General features: G+C 36.8%; 3 protein-coding genes across 3 annotated transcripts in view; 1 reads left to right on the forward strand and 2 right to left on the reverse strand.

Annotated features, from left to right (window-relative positions):
• The window catches only part of SPTLC1 (serine palmitoyltransferase long chain base subunit 1), a 42715-nt gene that overhangs the window by 10076 nt on the left and 7881 nt on the right, over positions 1-24758 (forward strand). The window contains exons 3-11 of the mRNA XM_086869437.1: positions 40-134; positions 4764-4857; positions 5297-5369; positions 17663-17795; positions 19530-19659; positions 21475-21564; positions 22277-22384; positions 23760-23855; positions 24138-24234. Coding sequence (XP_086725563.1) covers positions 40-134; positions 4764-4857; positions 5297-5369; positions 17663-17795; positions 19530-19659; positions 21475-21564; positions 22277-22384; positions 23760-23855; positions 24138-24234 — 916 coding nt within the window. The remainder of the gene's footprint in view (positions 1-39; positions 135-4763; positions 4858-5296; positions 5370-17662; positions 17796-19529; positions 19660-21474; positions 21565-22276; positions 22385-23759; positions 23856-24137; positions 24235-24758) is intronic.
• LOC147648371 (uncharacterized) lies at positions 5541-13159 on the reverse strand. The gene is made up of 2 exons (XM_086869435.1): positions 10428-13159; positions 5541-10344 (listed from the first exon to the last, which is right to left on the reverse strand). The coding sequence occupies exon 1, from the start codon at positions 12792-12794 to the stop codon at positions 11094-11096; it is 1701 nt and encodes a 566-aa protein (XP_086725561.1). The 5' UTR covers positions 12795-13159; the 3' UTR covers positions 5541-10344; positions 10428-11093.
• Positions 5541-13163, reverse strand: LOC147648372 (uncharacterized). Its single transcript, XM_086869436.1, has 2 exons — positions 12800-13163; positions 5541-7896 (listed from the first exon to the last, which is right to left on the reverse strand). The coding sequence occupies exon 2, from the start codon at positions 7321-7323 to the stop codon at positions 5779-5781; it is 1545 nt and encodes a 514-aa protein (XP_086725562.1). The 5' UTR covers positions 7324-7896; positions 12800-13163; the 3' UTR covers positions 5541-5778.

The following is a 24758-nucleotide window of genomic DNA, read 5'->3' on the forward strand; positions in this document are numbered from 1 at the left end:
ATTTCCCTTCTCAAACAGTATTTCTTTTCTCCTGATCAGGAAAAAGAAGAGTTGATTGAAGAATGGCAGCCGGAGCCTCTTGTACCTCCTGTGCCAAAAGATCACCCAGCTCTCAATTACAACATTGTTTCAGGGTAAATGTAACCAAAATAAATTCTAGTTAGTTATTTTGACTCAAATAGTTGATATCCACATTTTAAAGCATAGTGCTCACTAAGCATTTCCAAATCCTTAAAACTTTTCATAAATGAATTGCATTTTTAGAGAGCAGGGCTGAATTTGACTCTGAAGAAGTCTTGGTATTGTAATATTATCAAGAACTATGTTACTAAGAAAATATTTTTTTCTTTTAATGTTGGGTTTTTTGTTTCTTTGGGTTTGTTTTGTTCTGTTTTTAATATTGGGGGTAGAAAAAGGAATGTTGTATTTTTGCCTTCATTATGATACTCTATTGTTTGGTATTAATTTGTTTCATATTTCCTTGGAAGCATGGACTTAGACCTCCAAAAGTGGATACAACCTTCTTACATCATCACTAATCAGTTTAAAAGCAACTTACTTTGTGTGTAGCCACTTAGCACTTTGCTGTGGTTTAACCCCAGCCAGCAGCCAAGCCCTACACAGCTAATCACTCCCCCCATAAGTGGGTAGAGAATTTGAAGGGTTGAGATGAAGAGTTTTATAGAGAAAGAAAAAGCCATGCAAACAAGCAAAGCTAGGCAAGGAATTCATTCAGTGCTTCCTATGGGCAGGAAGGTGTTCAGCCATCTCCAGAAGAGCAGGGCCCCATTACATGTAACAGTTACTTGGGAACACAAATGACATCACTCCAAATGTACCCTCCTTCCTCCTTCTTTCTCCCACTTTATATACGGAGCATGCCATATGGTCTGGTCCCTTTGGTCAGTTGGGGTCACCTCTCCTGGCTGTATCTCCTACCAACCCCCTGTGCACCTCCTACTTCCTTGCCAGCTTGGCAGTGTGAGAAGTAGGACAGGCAACAGGCCTTTGCTCTGTGTGAGTGAGCCCTGCTCAGCAATAACAAAATCATCTGTATTTCAACCTTGCGTTCAGCACAAATCCAAAACACAGCTCCCTACCAGCCATTGTTAAGAAAATTGACTACCCTAAACCCAGCACATACTTCATGAAAAATTATTTTTCTTTGGGCAATCAGAATTGGAAATGCTGGATGGTAAAGCTGTTTTTTGTGAGGAAATTTATGGCTTAATGCTACTTTCTTGTGTTACAAGGCTTTTAAAATATCTGATGACTTAGGCAAGAGTCACAATATTTCAGAAATTACTTTGAAGTTTCTTTTTACAATCTTCAGATTTGCACATCAATTTTACTTTGTAAGCATTCATAATATCCTTCTATTGACACTTTGAAACAATTTAATGATGGTACAATTATTTACTGTCATAGTGAGGTCTATTTTGATGGTTCTGCTACCACAGAAAAGTCTGCCTTATAAAAGTGATGCCTGTTTTAATTAACTGTGATGTGAACAATTCTTCTGTTATTCTTCAGAATTTTGAAATAAGCAGTACTGTGGAGTTAAAGGAAGTGTTGGCTGTTTTGAAAAAATACAACAAATGTATTATTTAAGGTGATTCAGAAAATGTTTAAATTATTAGAACTTTCCAGTGCTTACAGCCAGGAAATGTATTGTGACAGAATGTTAATATGTTGTGGCTATGAAACTCAGTAGTGGCTGTGGGGAAAACTTGACATTTGTCTTGTAACGTTTAAGCTGCCAACTGACTACTTCCCTGCAAGTTGCTCAACAGCTGTAGATTGTAACTTTGACTGTAAACTTAAAACATGTTTGAGAAGTAATACAAAAAAATGTCAGCATCCTGATTTCACCTCAAGAGCATCTCCCCTTTTTAACCAGTAGTTTAGGGGGAACCTATCTATTGAGGTAGTCTTCTTTCAATTATTTTCTTGTCTATCATGAGTGGTGATTTACAAAAATCCTAATCATAAACCAGTTCATATTTGGAGGAACCTTAAAGGTTATCTCATTTCTACTGTTGCCATTTGGACGCCATCCGCTAGACCAGATGACCTGAGCCCCATCCTGCCTGGTCTTGAACACTTTCAGGGATAGACCATCCACAGCTTTTCTGAACAGCCTGTTTCAGTGCCTCACCACTCTCACTTATCTTTCTAATATTGTGTGTTTACAGTAATATGTGGGGATTATGAAAGCTCATAACCACTACAGAAAAACTAAGTATTTCAGTAAAAATTTTGACGTGCTCTGTGTGTGAGGCATATTTTCTCCTCCCTCAGTGGGCTGTGCAGTTTGTACTCTGCATTCATATTCTCTTTTCTGCATAATTAACACTGCCAAATGATGAGGAAAGCCAAAATCTCAGACATGTCCTAACCAGAAAAGTGATCCATCTTGAACCAGTGCTGAAGAAGGTACCCACAACAGCTTTCAGAGTTCAGAAATTAGTTACTTTTTGTGGTAGCCTTTCTGAGAACTAATCTATGCAAGATAGTTTAGTTGTATGAGATCTCACCCAGAAAATGTAAATGTCTTTCCTAAAATGGTACATCTGAAAATTTTTCATGCTAATTCTTGTTCTGCTTTAAAATAAAAATCACATCATTAGTACCTTCTTAAAATTGTTTTCTTCTGTGACTGATTTTTTCAACATATGAAACACTTAAGTGAGAGGCCCAAGAACAGCGGGCGTACTAGCAGTCCTTAAAAGAGAATTTCTGAAGGATTTGCTTGTGAGTTCTTTGAATATAGCTTGAAGTGATACTTGCTGTTCAAGCTGGATCACTCAGTATCTCATAACTGTTGTTCCTAACCAAGATACCTAATGAGCTGTTATACTAGGAGGGGATACATGAAAAGATTAAAAAATCAATTGTTTCAAGATTTTCCCTTTTCAAAGACTTACTGTTGTTGCAAGGCAGGGTTTATGATGCAGTCAATATTCGTGTTTTGGTTATGATTATTTACCAAAATAACCTTTTCCATTTATGTTTTTGTTGTTGTTTCTTTAGAAGTTTGGGTAAAATTCTGATAGCAAAGGGTGGCCAAGTTTTCATGAGGGCTACAGCTTTATAAGGACCAAGTTGTTGGTGAACACTGGTGTGTTTTCTGGATTTGAGAGGTGGATCTGAGGCAAATTGTAAATTTACCAGATTTGATAGTATGCTGGGAATATACTGAACTTCATGTTAGTGATAAAATGTGTATATATATATATATATGTATATATATAAACTAAGTAATTATTTCACTTAGTAGGACATCCAGACTTTGGTACAGCTCATTGAAGAGCTAGACAGAGAAACAGATTCAGGTCTATTTTTAATGGCAGTCAGTTCCCCAAGACAGTTTGCTGCACATTTCTGTAATGCTACTACTGTGCAGAAAATGCACCGCAGTAATGCGGGACAGCTCCTTTGTGGGGACAGGCTCAGCATTCAAAGTATGCACAAGCACTGTGTTAGTAGAAAGCTTTCCAAAGCTATTTAGTAAACTTCTGCAACTGCTTAGTTGAAGCAATGTGCTCAGTTTTCTCAAGTGAACAGATTCAACATGAAATCACGGAATTTTTTTAAGTGAAATTCAGGCAGTTCGGTGTTTTTCTTAACTTGCAGTGAATACCTTGGACTTAAAAGTTATTTGCTTTGCACATCAAATGTACCCGTTAAATATTGTTAGCCACCAGATTTGGAACAGCTGTGCATAGGCACTTGACATTTGAAGAGCCCTGTTTAATTTTGATCAAGAAAATTGCCCAGTGCTAGTTTTCCACATGGGAAAAGCTTGTGGAAATTACTGTGTCTGAGGAATAGCATAGAGTCTTAACTGTATTGCTTGACAGCAGGTATAGAAATGGGCGGACACAGAGTTTTGTATTTGGCTTAGATTTGAGACTTCTTAACTCACCAAGTGATTAATGGAAATTTTTGAACTTTTTGTATTGATGTGTATAATTGCCAAAACAGGTTTGCTTATAGTATACAGACATGATGCTTATATGTAAAGGGATAATATTTTACTTACCCCAATTTTTTTTGTTGTTGTTTTGTTTTGGTTTTTGTTGTTGTTTTTTGGTTTACCTAAATCATAATTTGTTCAGGGCAGAAATTTTTTTTGCTCTTTGCTTCATGTATTTGCTAGCATTTGCTAGTAGCGTGTGGTTTCAGACTTCATTTACTGATTACATAAATTACTCAAATCATTACAGATAAAGCTGAATTGGAAACTTGAGGTGATAGCTAATACAATAGTTTTGTTCACTTACAGGTACTACCTATACTTCTGTAGCCATATCGGTAGAAGATAGGTATTCTGGGGTTGCTTTATGACAAAAACGTTGATTTTGAATTAATTTTTCACTTGGAAGTAAGAGCAGTGAGATATCATGTTCATTTTTAGTACTTCTTGAAAATAGATATCACTTTGCTTTTAAAGGAGAAGTTTTATTTATCTCTTCAGGGGTCATTTTTCTATTAATTATGTTTTAAACAAGGAATCATATTTACAGTTTATTTAATTACAGGAATATAGGTTTTTTTCAATGTATTTGTGACTTGACACTGAACTTAAATACTGATTGGCAGCTGCAAGAGAGTAAGTAGAAATAAAGAATCTTAAAAAACCTTTGTGCCTTCTGTTGTTGAAAAACAGAACTCTATATTAAGTGTTTTTGAAAATGACAACTTTCATTCATATTTATTCAATGTTCATTCATAACAATAAGTCTGTGATTTTTTTTCAGTCCTCCCACCCATATAATCACTGTTAATGGCAAGGAATGTATAAACTTTGCATCATTTAATTTCCTTGGACTTCTGAATAACAAAAAAGTTAAGGTGAGTTCTTCCAGTTGTTCTATTTGTGTGATTTTTCCTCTTTTACTTTGCATGTTATCTCGGGATAAAGAATACAGAAAACATGAATTTCATCAGTAACATATTCTACTAAAGCAGGAAGCAAGATTATAAATCTTGTGCTATTCAAGTTTGTATTTTTACTGAAGTTTAATCTGGTGTACTTTCTGCATATCTAGTGGATTATCTAGTCAGGTTAGTATTTAATGTCCTTAAGTATTAGAATAAAATGGCTTAAACACTTGTCTAAAATAGTTTTGAGGTGAAATTAGTTCTAGAATTTTGTATGTTATGATACTTTCTGTGAAGCAGGTCATGTTGCATGATAGAAAAAGTCATCTGTGTATATGTACAATTGTCAGTGTGAAGTGTATAGGAAAGCTAATGTAGGAATATTTAATGTCATTATTTTCTATTAAAGAGTGCAGCCCAGGCTTCTCTGAAGAAATATGGTGTTGGCACTTGTGGACCCAGAGGATTCTATGGTACTTTCGGTGAGTAATCCTTTTGATCTGCCTTTAAAGGTGTTCAGACTAGTTTGGTAAGCCAGCCAAAATAGTCCAATATATAAGCCAAAGTTATTTCTGTTGCTCTGAAGAACAATTACCCTCTAACGCACATTTTACTGTTTGATGAGTTCGGTGGGAGAAATGCAGCACTCAATATGAATGATCAGCAAGTCTCGTTTATTGGTAACTGTAACACCACTTACATAGCATCAATAATTAGGCTCATACATAGTGCAAAAAGCAAGCTCATTATTGGATACTTCATTTAAGGTCAACTCCACCTAATTCTACATTCCTGTGATCGCTCATCTATGCTGAATTCACATTCTTCTGATCACAGCGTCCTGTTCTCAGTTAACAGTTATCACCAAGGCCTTCCTGACTTTGCAACATCTCACACCAACTGTACTCTATTGTCTAATTCTTTCCCAGCTAACTGCTGCATGGGAATATGACCTTTGCTCTCTAGCCATTCCTCTATAATTCCCCTGTTTTCTTTTTGTACTAACAAAACTGTAGAAGTAGCCTTTTTTACCATGTTTTGCAAGCATTGCAGTATGCAAGGAATAAACAATAACACAATCACAATGATCAATATAACAACAATTGCCATTTGTGCCAAATTTTTTAACCATCCTGTGAGACCTAGGGATTGAAACCATTCCTCTAAAGGATTTGTTTCTATGGTTAATTTTTTCATATTGCTCTGTAGTTGTTGAAGACGAGCATAAATAGACATTGAGTGATCAGAAAGATTCATGCAACACATCCCATCAAAATCCTCACAGCCATGGCCTCGTGCTAATAGCAAAAAATCAATAGCAGCTCTATTCTGCAATACAGCATGCCTAACACTGTTCATATCCAAAAGCAAATCAGACAAAACCTTTGATGTAATATTAAACTGTTTTCCTGTCCAGCATGCCAGTCGTCGTAACTGTGTTAAGGCTTGAGCACTAGATACTCCAGGTGTAAAAATAGATGACACAATCACTGTAGGACGTTCCCAAAGTTCAACCTTATCTTTGCATTCTGGCCCCAATTGGAACACACTTCTCTTTGTTCGTAACCTGGTTCTATTGGCTCCTAAGAGTTGCTGTACAGTGGGTGCAAACAAAGTCAATTTCCCAAAATAACAAGGCCCACCATAAAGGTTTGCTGGCAATCCTTGCCATGCACGATCTCCACAGATTAGAAAAATACCAGGTGGTAATTGTAAAGGTGTACTACTAGAATGTACTTTGTGAGACCAATTGCCACAGTATGCATCATTATTTTGCAAATATAGCAAATTTTGTGGAGAAACATTTGTACCATTTGGCCCATGAGACCTTTTTGCATAATTGTTCCTAGCCCAATTGACAAAAACCAAACAGTAGTTGCTAGGGGCTGAACCTAACAGTCTTAACTCTTGTGGTTCTGACCCAGTAACATTTAAACCTGTAGCAATGTACCAATTTTGAGCACCAATGGGATTTGCTGAGATTAAACCTGTGTCACAGATATTGATCATTAATTTACCTGATGGAATTTCACATAATGTTTTGTTTGCTTCCTTGGGTGTTTTCCAATTCTTTGTCCAGTTTTTAAACATTGTGGCATTGAATGAATCATCCAAAGGTGCGCCCACTAAACAAGTTCGAAAAGGATCCGAAGGGGTAACCATTGAAAGGCAAAAAGTATCCTGTCCAGTTTGATTAGCCCACGTTACCCGCATATTTTGTCTTTCATCCATGTCAATCAAAAACCCTTCATTTCCCTCTATTATAGTAAACCACAACAACAACCTGATCAGAGGTAGTCCTTTAAGGACTTCAAAAGGATTGCGGCAGTTCAGCCAGCATCTTGGCTGGATCCCATGTGAGATCTTGCTTCCCTTTTCTTTTACCCCTCTGCCTCGCCCGTCGATTCGGTTGCTTCGAACCACGGGGTGTTCCATCTTCTCGGCAGCAGGGATAACTTTCAGGGAAAGACCCCTTTTCTCGAGACTGCCGTTTTAAGAATTGCTCCCAATTTTTATTTTTTACCCCTGGAATATCGCACCTCACCTGTGTCAGTGTCTTGCGACAACGTATTGTGGTTATTTCAATAATATATGGTAAAGGGGTATTAGGATGATAACAATAATTTTCTGGATTTATGCCAAAAGCAAAAATCTCCCACCATCTATCAGATCCTTTTTCAAATTGTCCTGTTTGCACACCTTCCTGTAATGCAATCTCAGTTAAATTTCTTTCAAAGTTATAACACTCTGTACAAATCCCTCTTGGAGATCGACCCCACTTAGAATGTATCCACCACTTTTCTTTACACACTTTACAAATGTAACATACAAAAGGATAGCATTCACAATTCGGTACTGTACACAAGATTTTCATGTGAGAGTTCATCAGATCCCGTCTCTATGTTGATGGTAGAGAGCGAGAAGTATCTGCTAAATTTTCTGGATCAGCTGAAGGTGAATCACTGGGATCAGCAGGTTTAGTCCATCGGCTCGGGACCCAGACAGGCCCTGTGGGGGTAGACACACAAAGATAACCACGTCCCCAATAGGGTACTTTGCTGGGACCTCCCCACAGACCTGTTTTTGGATCCTTATAGCGAACCCATATTGGGCTTTGAGATTTCTCTGCCTCAGGTGCACTATGACGTATTGCTGCAGGCAAATTACTGTTTCCAAAAGTACACAGAAAATTTAAAACAAATAAACAGCGCAATAATCGTTCTTGTGGATCTTTGATCTCCCTTTATTTATTCAGATATTGTTTTAGGGTACCATTTGCTCGTTCCACTATTGCCTGACTTGTGGGGGAATGTGGAATCCCTGTTATGTGTTTGATTCCCCATGATTGCATCACCTGCTTAATTCTACTACTACAATAAGCAGGTCCATTTTCTGTTTTAATAGAACGTGGAACTCCCATGACTGCAAAACAACTTGCCAAATGTCGCTCAACATTCCGTGCTTTCTCACCAGATTGAGCTGTAGCCCAAATGTAATGACTATAAATATCAATGGTGACATGTACATATTTAACTCTCCCAAACTCTGCAACATGAGTAACATCCATTTGCCACAACTCATTAGCCTGTAATCCTCTAGGGTTTACCCCAAGACCTAATCCACTACCTTGATTATGAAAACTACAAATAGGACATGCTTTGACAATAGCCCGAGCCTCCTCTAAAGATATCTGAAACTCTCGATGGAGACCTTTCGCATTTTGATGAAAGATGGCATGAGCTTCTCTAGCTAATGTCTGTGGTGGGACAGGACTATTTTGTGACAATGAAACCAATCGATCTGCCCTAGCATTTCCTTCTCCTAAACCCACATCCCATTTGTGGCTACGAATATGGATAATAGCAAAGGCAGCAGTCCTCAACTTCACTGCTCTTTGAAGTTGCAAAAACAGTTCATATAAACGAGGATTTTTTACTTCTTTAATGTCTGCATTTTCAATACGTTCACTCACTCCTGCAACATATAAAGAATCAGTTACCACATTAACAGGACCCTTAAACTGCACCAAAACCCAAACAACAGCAACTAATTCCAGAGTTTGTAATGTGTCCTCCTTTTGAGCTGGAATAATATGATGATTCCATTGTCCTTCTGAATTTTGCCATGTAGCAGCAGCTGTACGAGATTTCTTTCCAGCATCAGTGAACAGAGTTGATGCCTCTGGTAATGGCACAAATGATCGTTTGGGCTTTTCAATCCAGTTCTGCTGGTCTATCCATCGTAGTGGTATTCGAGGCACTTCCTCAGTACTGACCACACTACTATTGTTAAGCAATGCTTCCTGCAGTGTGGAGCTGTGAATTAAGTACCAATCCAAAGTGTCCTTTTTTATTGGTATCTTAATTTCAGCTGGATCTGTGCCCATAATTTGCCACAATCGCTTCCGACCTTGTTTTATCAAGTTTGCTAAAATTTCAATTTTTTGAATCAAGGTATGTCTCTGATGTAGTGGTGGCAACAACCACTCTAATACCCATATCTCCCCTGTTTTCTTTTGTTGCTGCGTTAAGGCACTGATAAGATATTGAGGGCCAAACCATACAGTGAGATTAATGTCCAAGTCTGGATCTAGCCTACGAACAACACCTGTCTGGATACAGTCCATTATTTTATTGAGAGCTTCTTGTTGTTCACTGGTGACCTGTATAGGTGCTGTAGGATCAGTTCCTTTTAACAAAGGTCGTAAGTATTGTAAAAGTTCATTAGGAATACCCACAACAGGTTTAAGCCATTGTAAATCTCCGAGCAATCGCTGAGCATCATGAACAGTATGAAGTGACATGTTAAGTGACAGTTTCTGAGGGGCAACATACTGCTCAGTTAAAGTCCACCCGAGATATTTCCATGGGGATGACTGCTGTATTTTCTCAGGTGCAACAACCAGTCCATTCTGAAGTAGTTGTGTATGAATGTCCTTAACTTGTTTATCTGCAAAAGGTTGTGACTGAGCAAGAAGAATATCATCCATATAGTGATAAATAATAGTTGTAGGCCATCGAGCACGTAGTGGCTGCAAAGCATTATCAACATAAAGTTGACACAAGGTAGGAGAATTACGCATACCTTGTGGTAAAACTGTCCATTCAAATCTCTTGTCTGGTTCTGCTCGATTTAATGAAGGCAAGGTAAAAGCAAATCTGCAAGTATCCTGTTCATGCAGTGAGATAGTGAAAAAACAGTCCTTTAAATCAATTATTAACAAGGGCCAATCTTTTGGTAACATTGCAGGCTTGGGCAAACCAGGTTGTAGCGCCCCCATTGGCTCCATTTGTTCATTTACTGCACGTAAGTCACGCAGCAATCGATATTTCCCAGATTTCTTTTTTATAACAAAAATAGGAGTATTCCAAGGACTTGTTGACAACTTTAAATGTCCTTGTTGATATTGTTCCAGCACTAATTGATGAGCTTGTTGCAGACTTTCCCTTTTTAAAGGCCACTGTTCAACCCATACTGGTTCCTGGATTATCCATTTGAGTGGGATTGGGAAAGTCCAAACAATGGCCTCTATTCTAAAGGGTGCTCATTGGTCAAAACAACACCAAGTTGTGACAAAATATCTCATCCAATTAGACATTGAACCTTGTCTGGTAATGGAACAATTGACAAAATAGAGCTGATGACCTTCCCATCTAATTGAATCTGGATTTGTGGAGACCTTTTTGCTAAAGTTAAACCTCCCACCCCTGTAACAGTAACCATACTAGGCAACATAGGCCATTCCTGGGGCCAGTATTGTGGAGCAACAATACTTGAGTCTGCCCCAGTATCCAATAGTCCTTCTAATTGGTGGGATTCTCCATTATAATTGAGAACAACAGTTCGCTTGGGTCGAGTGTTTAAGTCCAGAGTAAGTAATGTAAGTCCTCCTGTAGAACCAAATCCACCCGTACCCCGTGATTGATTTTTCAATGGTGTCAATTGATGGGTATATTGCGGCAGCGGCACTAATTGTGCAATTCGCTGTCCCTTATCAATTCTGGCTGGTGGTGCCAGTGTATATGCCATGACATATATTTCACCAGAATAGTCCACATCAATTACTCCAGGTAAAATAAACAATCCAATTAAACTAGCAGATGAACGTCCCAACACTATTGCACCCATAGCTTTTCCATTTATTATCAGTGGTCCAATAATTCCTGTGGGAATCTTGTAGGGCTGTGATGTCAATAAATCCACAGTCACTGAGGCTGCCAGGTCAAGGCTGAGGCTCCCTGCTGTGGCAGGCTGGAGGGAAGTTGCACTGATGTTCCGGCAGCTGCTATTTCTGTCTTGGCGCGGCGGCTTCTCGCGCTGGCTTTCCCGTTTGCCGATCGCCCGTGGCAAGCACTATCAGCATGAGTATTGGACCGACACTGATTGCACCAAGCAGATGACACAGTACATTCCTTTCGAATATGTCCAAGGTTGCCACAGCGATAACATTTGAATCGGGAGGCTGGAATCCTGCCATTGTTGGTTGTAGCCGCTTGTAGGGGTGCAAGAGCTGCTAAAACCTGACTCTGATTAGATGCTAAGTCTTTAATTGCCTGGACTAACATTGCCAGTGAGCCCACTGGTATATTGGACATCCTCTCTAATGCCTCTTCAATAGTCCAGTTAGCATTTAGGGAATTTAAAACTGACCTGGTTGCTGGATTACAATTTTGTAATGCACATTGTTTTAACAATGCTCCCCTCATATATTCAGGAACACCTGCCCGCTCTATAGCTGAAGCCGCTTTATCAATAAATGCTCCAAATGGTTCATCTCGCCCTTGCTTAATACCCATATAAGATGGAATACCTCCTGGCTCCTTAATCCGATCAAATGCAGCTCGCGCTAACCGCATACCTTCTCTCAATTTATCTGGTCCCAAAATAGCTTGTGCTTCCACTTGACTATATGGTCCTAGTCCCATAAGTTCCTCCAAAGTTAGTCCATGAAGTGGATCACCTGCCTGTCTCTGCACATTTACACTTTCTTGACAATAAGCTTGCCAGTGTGCATTAAACAACAACTGCTGATGCTGACTAAGGATCAATTTCATAATACTCTTACAATCTGCAGGCAACAAAATCTGTGTACCCCACAAATAATTAATCATCTGTCTAACCGGTTCACTGGTCACTCCAAACTGACTGACTGTAGATCGCAACTGTGATAACCATTTCCAATCTAAAGCTGTAATTTGAGCTTGTATTCCTCTTTTTTGCATTGGTGCAAAGGTTACAGGACATGCTACTTCTAATACAGCGTCTGCTATTTCCTTATCTCCCTCTTGCAAAATATTCCGTGCTAACGTAGCCCATGTTTCTCTTCTTTCCCGTGCAATAGCCTCACTTAACTCACGCCCTACCTCAGAGACAGATTTATTTCCCATAGGGGAGGATGGTAACGGTGCTGAAGGCTCCGTTTCAGAATCAGGGTTAGTAGGTGAAGGAATTTGAGATGATACAAAAGAATCAGCAGCTGGAGCAGGAGTCAGTGGCTGAGCGGGGGAAGTCAGTGGTTGCGCGGGGGGGTTCAAAATTACTGTATTTGTGGCGGGTGGCAATGGACACTCATTAATTCCCTGTAAAAGTCTGTTTTTTGACATAGCTGTAGATGCCTGTGTGGCAGCTGCCTGTTCAGCCTGATACTGCAAAAGAACATTATGAACTGTCCGCCACGGTTTTCCCAGTTTTTTAGCAGCTTTATCATCATCTAAAGTAGCGTCCCACAATTTATCTCCAAGTTTTCGCCACTCACTTAATTCATGAACTGTATGGGGATTCTGAAAACAACCCTGAGCATACCCATAAGCAAGAAGTCCAGGAAGCTCCTTGCGCAAATCAAAATCTTTAACCTGTCGCTTTTCTAAAAAGCAGGTAAATAAATCATATGCTGCTTGCCTTTCCATCTTACCGTCAGCGCTGTTGCAGCCCCTACAAGGTTTCGGCAGCACGTTACGGCAGGACTCTCCTTTGAGGTCGCCTGGGCGCGGCAACCCTACTGTGTGATCAGGACCCTCCTCCGAGGTTGCCTGGAATGCAGCACAGCTGTTGCTTTTCTCCGTCCTTGCTGCGGAGGACCCGTCCCCTGTCGCTGACTCTCTTGGCCAACTCCTTTAAAAGGTCCCAAAGGTTCCAAAGGTCCCAAAAAGCTCGGAATGTCCCAAAAAGTCCTTAAGGTCCCAAAGGTCCCAAAGGTCCCTCCTGTTCGGGCGCCATTTGATGAGTTCGGTGGGAGAAATGCAGCACTCAATATGAATGATCAGCAAGTCTCGTTTATTGGTAACTCTAACACCACTTATATAGCATCAATAATTAGGCTCATACATAGTGCAAAAAGCAAGCTCATTATTGGATACTTCATTTAAGGTCAACTCCACCTAATTCTACATTCCTGTGATCGCTCATCTATGCTGAATTCACATTCTTCTGATCACAGCGTCCTGTTCTCAGTTAACAGTTATCACCAAGGCCTTCCTGACTTTGCAACATCTCACACCAACTGTACTCTATTGTCTAATTCTTGTCCAGCTAACTGCTGCATGGGAATATGACCTTTGCTCTCTAGCCATTCCTCTATAACTGTTGTTGACGATTGGTAGTGTTTATTCTTCCTGGCTTTGTTTCTTATTATTTTATCTGTTTCCTTACTCTTTCTAATGCTGGTCTTTGAGGAGAATTGTAAAGTTTATAGTCTGTTGTAGTTCTGGTTCTGGTAACCATTGTAAAAAGAGAAAATAAACCTGAATTAAATAATGCATTTAATAATACACAGTGACTGGAAGTGTAAATATAAGCGCAAATTAAACTTTCTATGGGCACCACAAGGGGGCAGTCTGATTTCTGTGATAACTAATGTGGCTACTTCTGTGGCTACTAATGCTTCAGCCAGAATGAAGTTTTCTACTACTGATAACTTTAATGTTGTAATTGAGAGATTTTATGTCCTGAGCAGGTCTTACATAGGGGTTTTTTTCATTCGTTTTAAGAAATAGTGAGTTGTTAAATATCGGGCTCTGGGCATTGTTCTTTACAGGCATTTATATTTTGAAATACTGCATGTAAACCGAAGAGTTATACATGAATAGGTGCACAATTACAGCCTAAAACCATCAGCTAATTTTGTGAACATTCCAGTCTCTCCCCAGAGATGATGGAATTCTGAGGGGGTCTGTACTCAAATTGTTTTATAGAGTTAGCTTCCTGTTGCCTTGACTTGAATTCAAGACAAACTTGAGCTTTTCTTGGTTAATTAAACTAGTCCTATAAGTGATCAGCTAGTTACTATACCTGATTCGATTTGATAGAAGTCTATCAGAATAGGGTTGAGTCTTGATATCAATTTTAGAAATTATTCATTAGCTTAGAACCATAATTTGTTTCTGAGGAATGTACTAGTGACCCACTGATAAGTACAGAGCTTATAGGAAACTAGATTACTGAGTGATCACAGTTCAGCAGTGGTCTGTTGGAATTCATATAGGCTTTTCCCTTCTCTCCAAAACAGCGAAGTGCTCAAAAAACCTTATAATAATAATAACCTTTAGAATGCAAGCTGATTTTAAGTTTTGTGTAGTCTTTCACTTGGTTTGTTTCTAGTAATTGTTTGAAACAGTATTTGTTTTTTTCTTTCTGGTAAATGGGAGATTATTTGGATTGTTTTATGCCCTCTTTGGAGGGCTAATCCTAAACTATAAACTATAGCTTTTGTTATTCATTGGCTTCTGAAATTTTTTGGGAAGTGCTCCATTTCACAGTGCAAGGAATCTAATCTGTGACATTGCTACTTGACAGTAGAGAAAAAGTGATACTGTACTCACCCATTTGAGGTATCTTTTACACATAAACTAATGGAGGTTTCATTTTAAATGGTAGGCAGACTCCTGCTCTACTTGTTCAGTCTGAAAGTGTCTTTGGATTTGCACCTAGCTTTAAACATTTGAATGTGGCAGGATTATGAATCTGTGAGAAAAAACACTTTTTGCATCAGGTGCCTTAAACATTTCACACAATTTTTCATGTCCTGTGTTAAAGCACAGTTTCCTCTTACATTCCTGTGCAGAGTTTAACTAATAGTTGTTGATTGTTACTGTTGAGATTTATCCCCTCTTAGGAGCTGATATTTCATATCAATATAAGAGATCTCTATTTGAAACGTAGATATTGTGTTATGATTTATTTTGAATGGAGATTTGGTCCTTCATATCTGTGCTACTTAAAAGGTAATTAATAGATGCAGTGAGTCCCTTTTAAGAAATTTTTACTTTGTGTTGTATCTCTGAAATATCTATCTGTGCCTTTATCCTATAAAGAGCATGAAATATTTGTATATCTACATATAACTGAATATTTGTTGGTATTTTCTCCATAATTCTCATTTCTTCTGTTTTTGACTTCCATGTGAACATATACTAGGCACTAAAAAGACATTTCATAACAGTTACTAACAATATTAGCTTTATTAATGTTTCATAATTGCATAGAAAGCTCTTACAGTGTCTTCCTCTGTGCAAATGTATTTCAGGTGGTGTTTGCAGTTTCAGTTAAAATAGGCTAATCCAAGTGGTGTAATCAGACTAAAGCAAATCATTGCAACAAAGGAAAGTCAGACGGTATTTGGATTTTATCAGAGTGAAGCCTTAATATTGCCCTAGCACTTTTCAACCTCATGGTTATACAAAGTATTCATACCCTTGTGTAGTGATATACGAAGTGTGTGTTATTTTGAATTTATGTGTTCTTCCCCTTCGCAAAATTTACTTAGGCTTACAGAACTTCTTTCTGTAGTACAAACCTGAATATATTCATTAGCTGCCTTTACTGACAATACTTGTTTTTACCTAGACCTTGCTTAGTGTAATGGTGGCTGTTTCCAAATAAGGCTTAGTGAAAAAGATGCAGGTTCTGATTAGGAGCAGTGATGGTCTTATAATCTTTTTCAATTAAATTGTGTAAGTGGTCATTCGAAACATTTTTCCTCATTATGTATCAATAGCTGACCACTCAAAAGTAGTAGTTCAGTTCTTATTTCCCCTAATTTATTATTCTCTACTGATGGGAGTTCAAAAACAAACATTTTGGACTGCATGTTTTTTATGTTGCATGGTTTAAGTGCTATGTTGCAAGTCTGTTTTTATTAAATTTTGTAATTGCCGATCTTTGTTGGGCTTTTCATTCAATAAATCAAAGGTCATCCCACCTCTTTGGAAGCCTGATTGAAGATTGTTTATTGATCCTGAAGTCCATGTAGCAATGATACAAGAAAAAGACACAAAGATTCTGGAAATGGACTATTTACAATCTCAATCAGAAAGTAGATGAGGTAATTCCAGTCAGCATCCTTCCTTCTGAAGTCTTTGGAGAGGAAAAGCTGTTCTAGAAATCCCTGAACATTTGGTATATCTAGTGCAGCTGGATCAAAATTATAGGATGCAAAAGAAGACTTCCAAATCATGAATGATTAACTGTTTGTTTTCATTTAAAAGCAGTGGGAAAACAAATTTCTTTCTGATCTATTTTTTGATGCCCAGGTAATCATCAGGAAAGTATTGTTGAGGATTTATATTTTGTGTGCTATGAATAAAAATTTATATTTTGTGTGCTTTACTGTGGTTGGGAGGCTGTTGTTCGAATAAATACTATTTACTTTTATTAATAAATACATCAGGTGGCTACGTCCTTTTGGGGAGTGCATTTAGTATGGCAAAGTTGGGGCTTTTATGGTATCCTTTCTTTCTGCACCCTTTCTGTTGGTGTCTGGTCAGAAAGAGCAACACTGACATCATAACCTTATATTCTGTTGGAAGAATCTGTACTGTATTTGTACTTTAGTTACTTTATTTGATCTTAGTTTGAATGAATTTCCAGTAATTGCTAAAATGTAACACTTGGCCAGTGGTGGTCTTTCAAGTCACTCAGTAATGATCTCTATTTGCATTTTAATCTTATTTATTTCCAGTTAATTAAAGACATAATTATCTGTCCATTGCTAGCAGAAGCAGATAGTGGAGAGTTAGACAATCAAAATAACAGTTTGTCTGATACAGGCTATTTTGCTTAGGAAGAATAGTCAATTCTGTGGTTACCTTTCTACAGCAACAATCCACTCACCATGTGGTATTGCAATTTTTAATATCTTGATTTTTGACATGGGTCATTTTGACCAAACTGGTTTGGGAAATGCTGTGTGTGTGATTGGGTCAATATATCTTAAGAATGAATAATCTCTGGCTTGTTGGTGTGACCTTTCTAGTGGGCTAAAGTGTGTTCAGGAGATCATTTGAGACTTGTGGTCTCACAAGAGCAGTATTCTGTTATAATGATAGCTGTACTTATGTGGCGGAAGCATCAGCTTGGAAGAACTGATGGTCTGCCAACAGGACCTCAGTAATTGCGATAAATTGCATAATTTGTTTTCTGACTAGTAACTATGCTCTCTAGTTGCAGTCCAAGAATGCTGCATTATTTGTGGCCTAATTACAAGTAGATTTTAACAATTTTGGTGTAAGAACATTAGAGAAATATGTTGCATAAGTATTTTCAGCTCTGTCAAAACCTGTGATTAATAACAGGTTACTTGTCAGTTTCAGTGAAGCTGGATTGGTCGCAACTGGGTTTTGGGAAGTTACTTGCTTTAATACTCTTCCTACAAATAAATATTCTGTTTGCTTCAATTAGATGATTTCTAAAAGTAATGAGGCTTTTTAGTATAAAAAGAAGCTAACTTGTTTTTTATTTTTCTCAATATTTCAGTATTTTTGATTTTTCTCTCAAATAGATGTGCACTTAGAATTAGAGGAACGGCTAGCAAAATTCATGAGGACAGAGGAAGCTATTATATACTCATATGGATTTGCAACAATTGCCAGTGCTATTCCTGCATATTCAAAGAGAGGGGACATTGTGTTTGTGTAAGTATTGTTTTCTAATTTTTTTCTTCTTATTTGTAATGATTGCTAAACATATTGTTGAACATTTAAAAATAATGCTGTTTTTGATTAAGTGTTACGTAGTACGAAGTTTAAATATTTTTTCTTTGCCAAATATTACAAATCAGTGATTGTTTTCATTGTGAAAGCTCAGATATAGGCACTCAGCTGCAAAAAAAAAAAGCTAAATAATGTAGCATTCAAATACTAATTCTAATATTCTAATTCTAATAACTAATTTTCTTCTTAAACAATATAGTTATACTTGCTTTTCTCATGTCTATTGCTGGCTTTTCACCTTTCGTCCAGGAGAATTGTTCCATTCATTCCTATTTGCAGTGGATTAATAAATAGTTGAATGCAGTTGAATAAATATTGGTACATATTAAAGTAACAGAAGAACAGTTATGCAAAATCAAGTAAATCATCTGGCAGGCCCAGTATCTGGTACCTAAGAATAGCCAATCATGATTTGTCTAGCGAAGATTCAAGAACTGGAAGAAATAATGTAACACTATTCAATTTACTGCTGGAAAGAAGAGGGTTTGGATTTAGTAAGAGTTGATGGATTTTTCTTGTCTTCTGATTCTCTCAGTACCTTAAATCTTTAATATTCTCAGTGTTTCTATCACATGCAAATGGTTAACTTGAACATTTTATGAAAAATATGAAGAAATACCTGTTTCAAATATAATACCTACTAATTTCTATTGATGCATTTGATTTGTAGACAGGGATTTTCCCCATGCATTTTTCCCCCTAGGAGTAGGGAGTGGGTGTCAATGTGGGACTCTGCTGCCTGCTGTGGTTAAATTACAACACAATGGTACTTTTGTATTTGTCTGACAAAATCTCTCTTTGGTGCTGTCTTTTCTAAGTGTAAGGCTTGCAGCCTATTTGACCTCTTCACAGAAGTTCTTTCATAATTTGATCAGGTTTTTTGACTGTGTTTGATTATCTTCTGGATCAGCATTTCTGAGACAAATGACCTGGATTGTGCACACACTACTCAAGGATGCCAGTGTGTACCCTGGATTTAGTTATCTCATACTGTTTCAGCTTCTCATTGACAGAAGTTCTCACTGTATTTGAAAGCAGCTTGGTTGAAATTACTGCATATGCAGGTTTGGTTTAGTTACCACTTTACAAGATTAGTTGACCTAAGCAGCTGTGAAATTGCATATCCCATCATAGTCAGAAATTTGCTGTTCCAACACTTAAAAATGGGTGTTGGAAATAATATCTCCATCTTTGCACATTGATATATTATTTCTCAAAGAATATTAAAATGGAGGTTTTGAGTATTTGGAGGACTACAGTATATGTTACAGGCACATCTTTGTGCTTTTTTCTAAGACCCAGAGCAAATGAAGTGAGAGGTTTCTGGGATGGTTACAGTGGTATTCTACGTGGTCCATGGAATGCTGTGCTCAAATTTCTGTCACATACAAACAAAAGGATGAGTGTAGATTTAAGAAAAAAAGAAAGAAAAATACCTGCTGACTTGCTTTCAGTGTCTGTAGTACATATAAAATTGAAAATCTTTGAAATGAGGGTTCAAAATATAAATAAAATATACAGTGCTTTAAAACATCTGGTTTTGTCTACACATAAGTACAAATACCTGTTCAAAAGAAAAGTAAGTCCTAATAGCCAGTTTTCTTTGAATAATTGCACTGAGTTTCACAAACTTAGAAGGGTTTGCTGTATTTACAGAGATGAAGCTGCCTGCTTTGCTATTCAGAAGGGATTACAAGCATCTCGAAGTAACATCAAGTTATTTAAGCATAATGATATGGCTGACCTTGAACGACTGTTGAAAGAACAAGAAACTGAAGATCAAAAGGTACCATTCCTTTGAAGAAATATTTGTACTCTTATGTGCCACATCCCCCACATTTTTTTACTGAGTCATGTAATTGAATGGATGTAGTGTTTAAAGGCAGTTACTTGGTTTTCATAACTCTCTATTGAGCAGTTAATGTTGCTTATTTAATTAATATAATTTTTTAAAAAAAATATTTATTTATTTGCATTTGTCTTCTTAGCCATTAGAACTGAGCTCACAGGTATTAGTAACAGGGAATTATCTTTACAAGCAGATGACTGATGTGAGATAATGTTTTTCTTTTTTTTTGAAAAACTATTACAGAGCTTTTTTTTGGTTTTGGATCTCTGACGAATTTATGTAATTGTGTTTACCTAATACATCATGCAAGCTAACTATCACTTTGAATGCTACACTATAAAATCAGCACAAAAATTACTAGTCCTTTATGGAATCAATATGGTTGATTTTTTTCTCAGTCTTCCCATATCATACATTCAACTCTTAAGATACTCTCTCTCTTGAAAAATTTGAGTCAGTTCGATGGCTTGCTTCTCATTCTGACAGTAAAGCAAAAGGATGTCCAAAAGCAGTTACTAAGATCAGGATCAGAAAGTACAGATAACTTGATTAAGTGAGCATTAAAAGAATTAACTGAGTAGCTGTCATGATTGTATGGTTTATTTGCAGAATGCTGGCAAGTTACAGACAATTGAAAGAAAGTTGATTTTGTGATAAGACATAGAAAAAATAAACTAGATAAACTGTCAATCAGCTTAACACGAGTGTAAATCAGTAATGGATCTGATTAATAGCAGATTTATAGATAACATACTAGTTAACCTGCCTTCATGGAAAATACATTTTGTCAGATAATCTTTACATGAGTTTTTAGATGTGGTTTTCAGACTAATTTGTGTAACACATTTGGTTTGTTAGAGCAGAATGCTTTGAATTAGCTACATGGTTGAAGTTTCTTACTGTAATTAGCTGAATGTGAACATAAAATTGGTGGGCAAGAGCTTAATACAGACCATGTGTGTATAACTAAGACATACTGACTAGAAAAGGCTCATATCATTAGAGTTGATAAAGCCTGTACTGTGACTAGTTTGGTACCTACCACATAGAAAAGTTAAATAGATGTTTCTGAATCTTTTTACAAGGACTGAAAAATGAAAGAAGTGTGACTAAATATCCTTTTTCAGAAAATATCAGTAAGGTTCAAAGTAAATAACAGAGCAATAGCATCTTAAAACAGCAAAACTGAAATGATACCAATTGAAATTTAGCAGAAACAAGTGAAAGATATTTTAATGATCTCTATGGTATCCAGAGATCACACAAGGACTTTGTGACATGAGTGTTATGAATACTTTCGCATTGTGTTTTACAAAGGCACTACTTGTAAGAGGTTTCTGCAGCATTGTGAATCCTGATGCACAAAACACTTGTTGAAAAGTCTTCTAAATGCTCATACTAATGAGGAGTATAATAGAGACCAAGATTTGCAGTATTTCTTCTGTAGTTACATTGGTTGTATTTTATTTATAACGTTCAAATGGATTGGTTGTGATTTGTTGCAAAAGAGGGCCTCTTAAATCATGTGTAGAAGCTTTGAAATTATTACAAAGTAAATGAAAGACAAAAGTAGTCCAGTGAGGCATTTCCACTTTTGTTACAGATGAAAAATACTAATTTTAAACTTAAGTAACAGCTGATTTGAACAAGAGACCATTCCCTTCAGAAAAATCTTCCCTATCCGAAAAATATTTAGAACTTTGCTTGTTTAGTAACAATTGATATAAACTAAAACCATATCTTTCTCTGAAGAATCCTCGCAAGGCCCGTGTAACTCGAAGGTTTATTGTAGTGGAAGGATTGTATATGAACACAGGAGACATTTGCCCTCTTCCAGAGTTGGTAAGTGTAGTTCACCTTTTGAATTGCATATGAAAGCTTGTGGCCAACGAAATAACAGTGTTGGGTGATTAAACCTACACAGAAAAGTTCAGCATGCAGCTTTTTTGTTTACCTTCCTGCTTTCTCACATGTTCATGATTTCAAAAGGTGATTCCAAACCTTAATCTTGTTTTGAAATTTCTGATTAGGATTCTGAAGCTACTGAGACTTAGAAATAATGTCTGGCTGTGGTCTTAATTTTCATCCTGTAAAATATACTATATTTTCAGCTAGACTGTGTGATGCTAGGTATTTAAGCTAGGTTATATCTAAAAAAAAGGAAAAAAAAGTTTCAAATACACCTCATAGAAATGTCAGAAATAGTGACTCGAGGGAAACTATTTGCTCTTCAGCATAAAATGGCTTTTTATACAGGCTCTATTCTGGTAGACGATGGAAGATATGGTGTGAAAATGCATTGTTTTGAAGGTACTTGAGCACCTATTAAAAAAGGGTTTTTTTTTTCTATATGAACATTTATGAAATTTGTTTTAATATTACATGATGGAATAGTTTTGAAGGCTTTTAAAATGTTTTAATGAGTGAACAGAGCTCTAGAACTGAGTTCTATGTAGTATTCAGAATGCTGTCCTTGTCTTTCTTTACCTTATCTCTCCCATGCATTTTGTCACCAAATTCTGACCTGTGTTTTATAAAATTTTCTTTGTTTTAGATAAAATTGAAATATAAATACAAAGTTAGAATATTTTTGGAGGAGAGTCTTTCTTTTGGAGTCCTTGGAGAACACGGAAGAGGCATTACTGAACACTTTGGAATAAATGTATGTACTCTTTTGTTGTGAATGAGAGATTTGTGTAGAAACAAGTTGTGAAATTGTTTCATAATACCTGTGCCATTAGCGGATAGTTTTCTGGTGTACAGTAGACATTTAAATTTACAGTTTTTTTAAATATAGATATATTTTTAAACATAGTATTTTTTTAGCAGTTTTTTTAGTTTGTAAGTTTAGAGCTTACACGTCTTGGCAGTCTTTCATGTGCTTACTTGAAATAGTTTTACTTATCTTCAGCAATGAAGATAACAAAAGAATTTTTTTACAATGCATAATTCTATTCTATTTTTGGAAACTCAGTGAGATAATGAATACTGTCTTATACAGCCACATACACTTAAAAGTGCCACTCTGAGGTCTTGGAGTAAATAAGAAAAATCTTTGCAGTATATAGCAATCATACTTTGCTCTATTGCCTTTTACTCCAGTGGGGAAAAATACAACTTCTGATGGTTCTTTCAAAGGTAGTACTTTCCTGGCAGATTAAGCCAAACTATTTTTCCAAGGGTCTACTTTCCATGGTGTTTATGCAGCTGAGGAGTACTTTGGAAATCCAGAATGGTATTATGCAGCTGCTTACTACCACAGTCCCCTGGGCTGAGGGGAAGGAAGAAGTGCTTTTTGTTAGCTAGTATTCCAGTCTGGAGCACCTCACTGCATTCTGACAGTGTCTGAATTCAGCTGGGAAGTGAAATAACAAATTCAGAGAATTCATTCTGTCTTCCTCCTTGTATTGCTGTTTTCACTTAATACCAAACATGGAAAAGAGAAAATTAAATTGGAAAATGAAACAGTGTTACTGTGATACATGCCCACTGCGGTCTGATTTCTATGTTAAATTCCTTTCCAATAAATTGACTTTTATGTTAAATTAATTTACAGGCAAAATCTTTCCAAGCCTGACAAAAGAAATATTTGCAGCTAACAAATGAAATAAGAAAGACATTAGTATTTTTAATGGTCTGTTTTAATTAGGTTTATACTTAGTTTTAATCACATTCTACCTCCTACTGACTACACAGTGGCTACTTAAAGGACACTGCCACACTGACTGCATTGTGGAATTGTCACCAGCATCTAAATAATTTATTTTATCTGTTTGTGCTCTTCACATTGCAATGCCTTGAAGAGAGAGATCATATGCAATTTATTTACAGATCCATAAATCTCAATTTCTCAAAGGTCCTTTCTGTATTGCTTAAAATTATTATTTCATTTGTACTTTCATTTTATTATGTCATAGTTTGGTGGATCATCTCTAGTATTCATGGTAATAAGAAACAAGGTGTATCTTTAATAGATTAACTTACAGTCTTGATGCAATCAAAAGCATCTTTTAATAATTTTTTAATTTAACTGACAGATTGATGATATAGATCTTATTAGTGCAAACATGGAAAATTCACTGGCTTCTATTGGTGGATTTTGCTGTGGAAGATCTTTTATTATTGACCATCAGGTAAGACAGATCTCTTCTTAAGTAGTCTGGCACTTTTAGTTACTTATATGTGAGAGTTAATTATTAATATCTATTTGCAAGTATGATATAGATGATTATGCAGTATTTGACTCTACACAGAAGCTGTCTGGTTCCTATGAAATATTGCAGATGAATCAGAGACCTACTTTTAATCCTTACATGTACCTGTAGGTGTGGAGGAGAGATTTTAAATATATACATGAATTACTTTTAAAACATTTTCTAGATTACTATAATTTTTCTTTTCCTTTTCTGCCGTAGCGATTGTCTGGTCAAGGGTATTGTTTTTCTGCCTCCCTACCTCCTTTGTTAGCTGCTGCTGCTATTGAGGCTCTGAATATTATGGAAGATAATCCAGGTACTTAATTTAGGAAAATGTTATCCTTCTTCTGAAGTCTTTCTTCACTCCAAACTAATAACTTGTACTTCTCCCTACTTTGATTCCTCACCTTTTTACTCTGATGTCCTATTTTTCTTTCTTTTTTTTTTTTTTGCTTATTAATTTTACATGTATTTTTTTTCCCTCATGGTATTTCCCACTCGTCTTTTCTTCTTCAGTGTTTCCATCCCTTTTGGTCTTCCAGCTGGAAAATAAGCAAGCTATTTGAGGACACAGATGGTTTTTAAAAAGCAAATAAGAAATTTTTACTCTGCTGTTTAGATCAGTGCCTCTTCCTTAAACACATTTTTTTCAGCAGAAATGAAGGAAGAGAAAGTTAAATAGAAACAAATGGTAGTATATTTCCTCAGGACAGAGAAATCCTCTCCTTTCCACTTGTGCTATATAATTAGGGTTTTTTTCCTTCTCTAGTTAAGCATTCAGGCAAGAATCTCAAGAATGATCAGGGTGCAAATTGCCTGCGATTTATGAGGGATCAGATA

This window comes from Cyanistes caeruleus, chromosome Z (assembly GCF_971803275.1).
Source record: "Cyanistes caeruleus chromosome Z, bCyaCae1.hap1.1, whole genome shotgun sequence".
In the NCBI taxonomy this organism is placed as follows: domain Eukaryota; kingdom Metazoa; phylum Chordata; class Aves; order Passeriformes; family Paridae; genus Cyanistes; species Cyanistes caeruleus.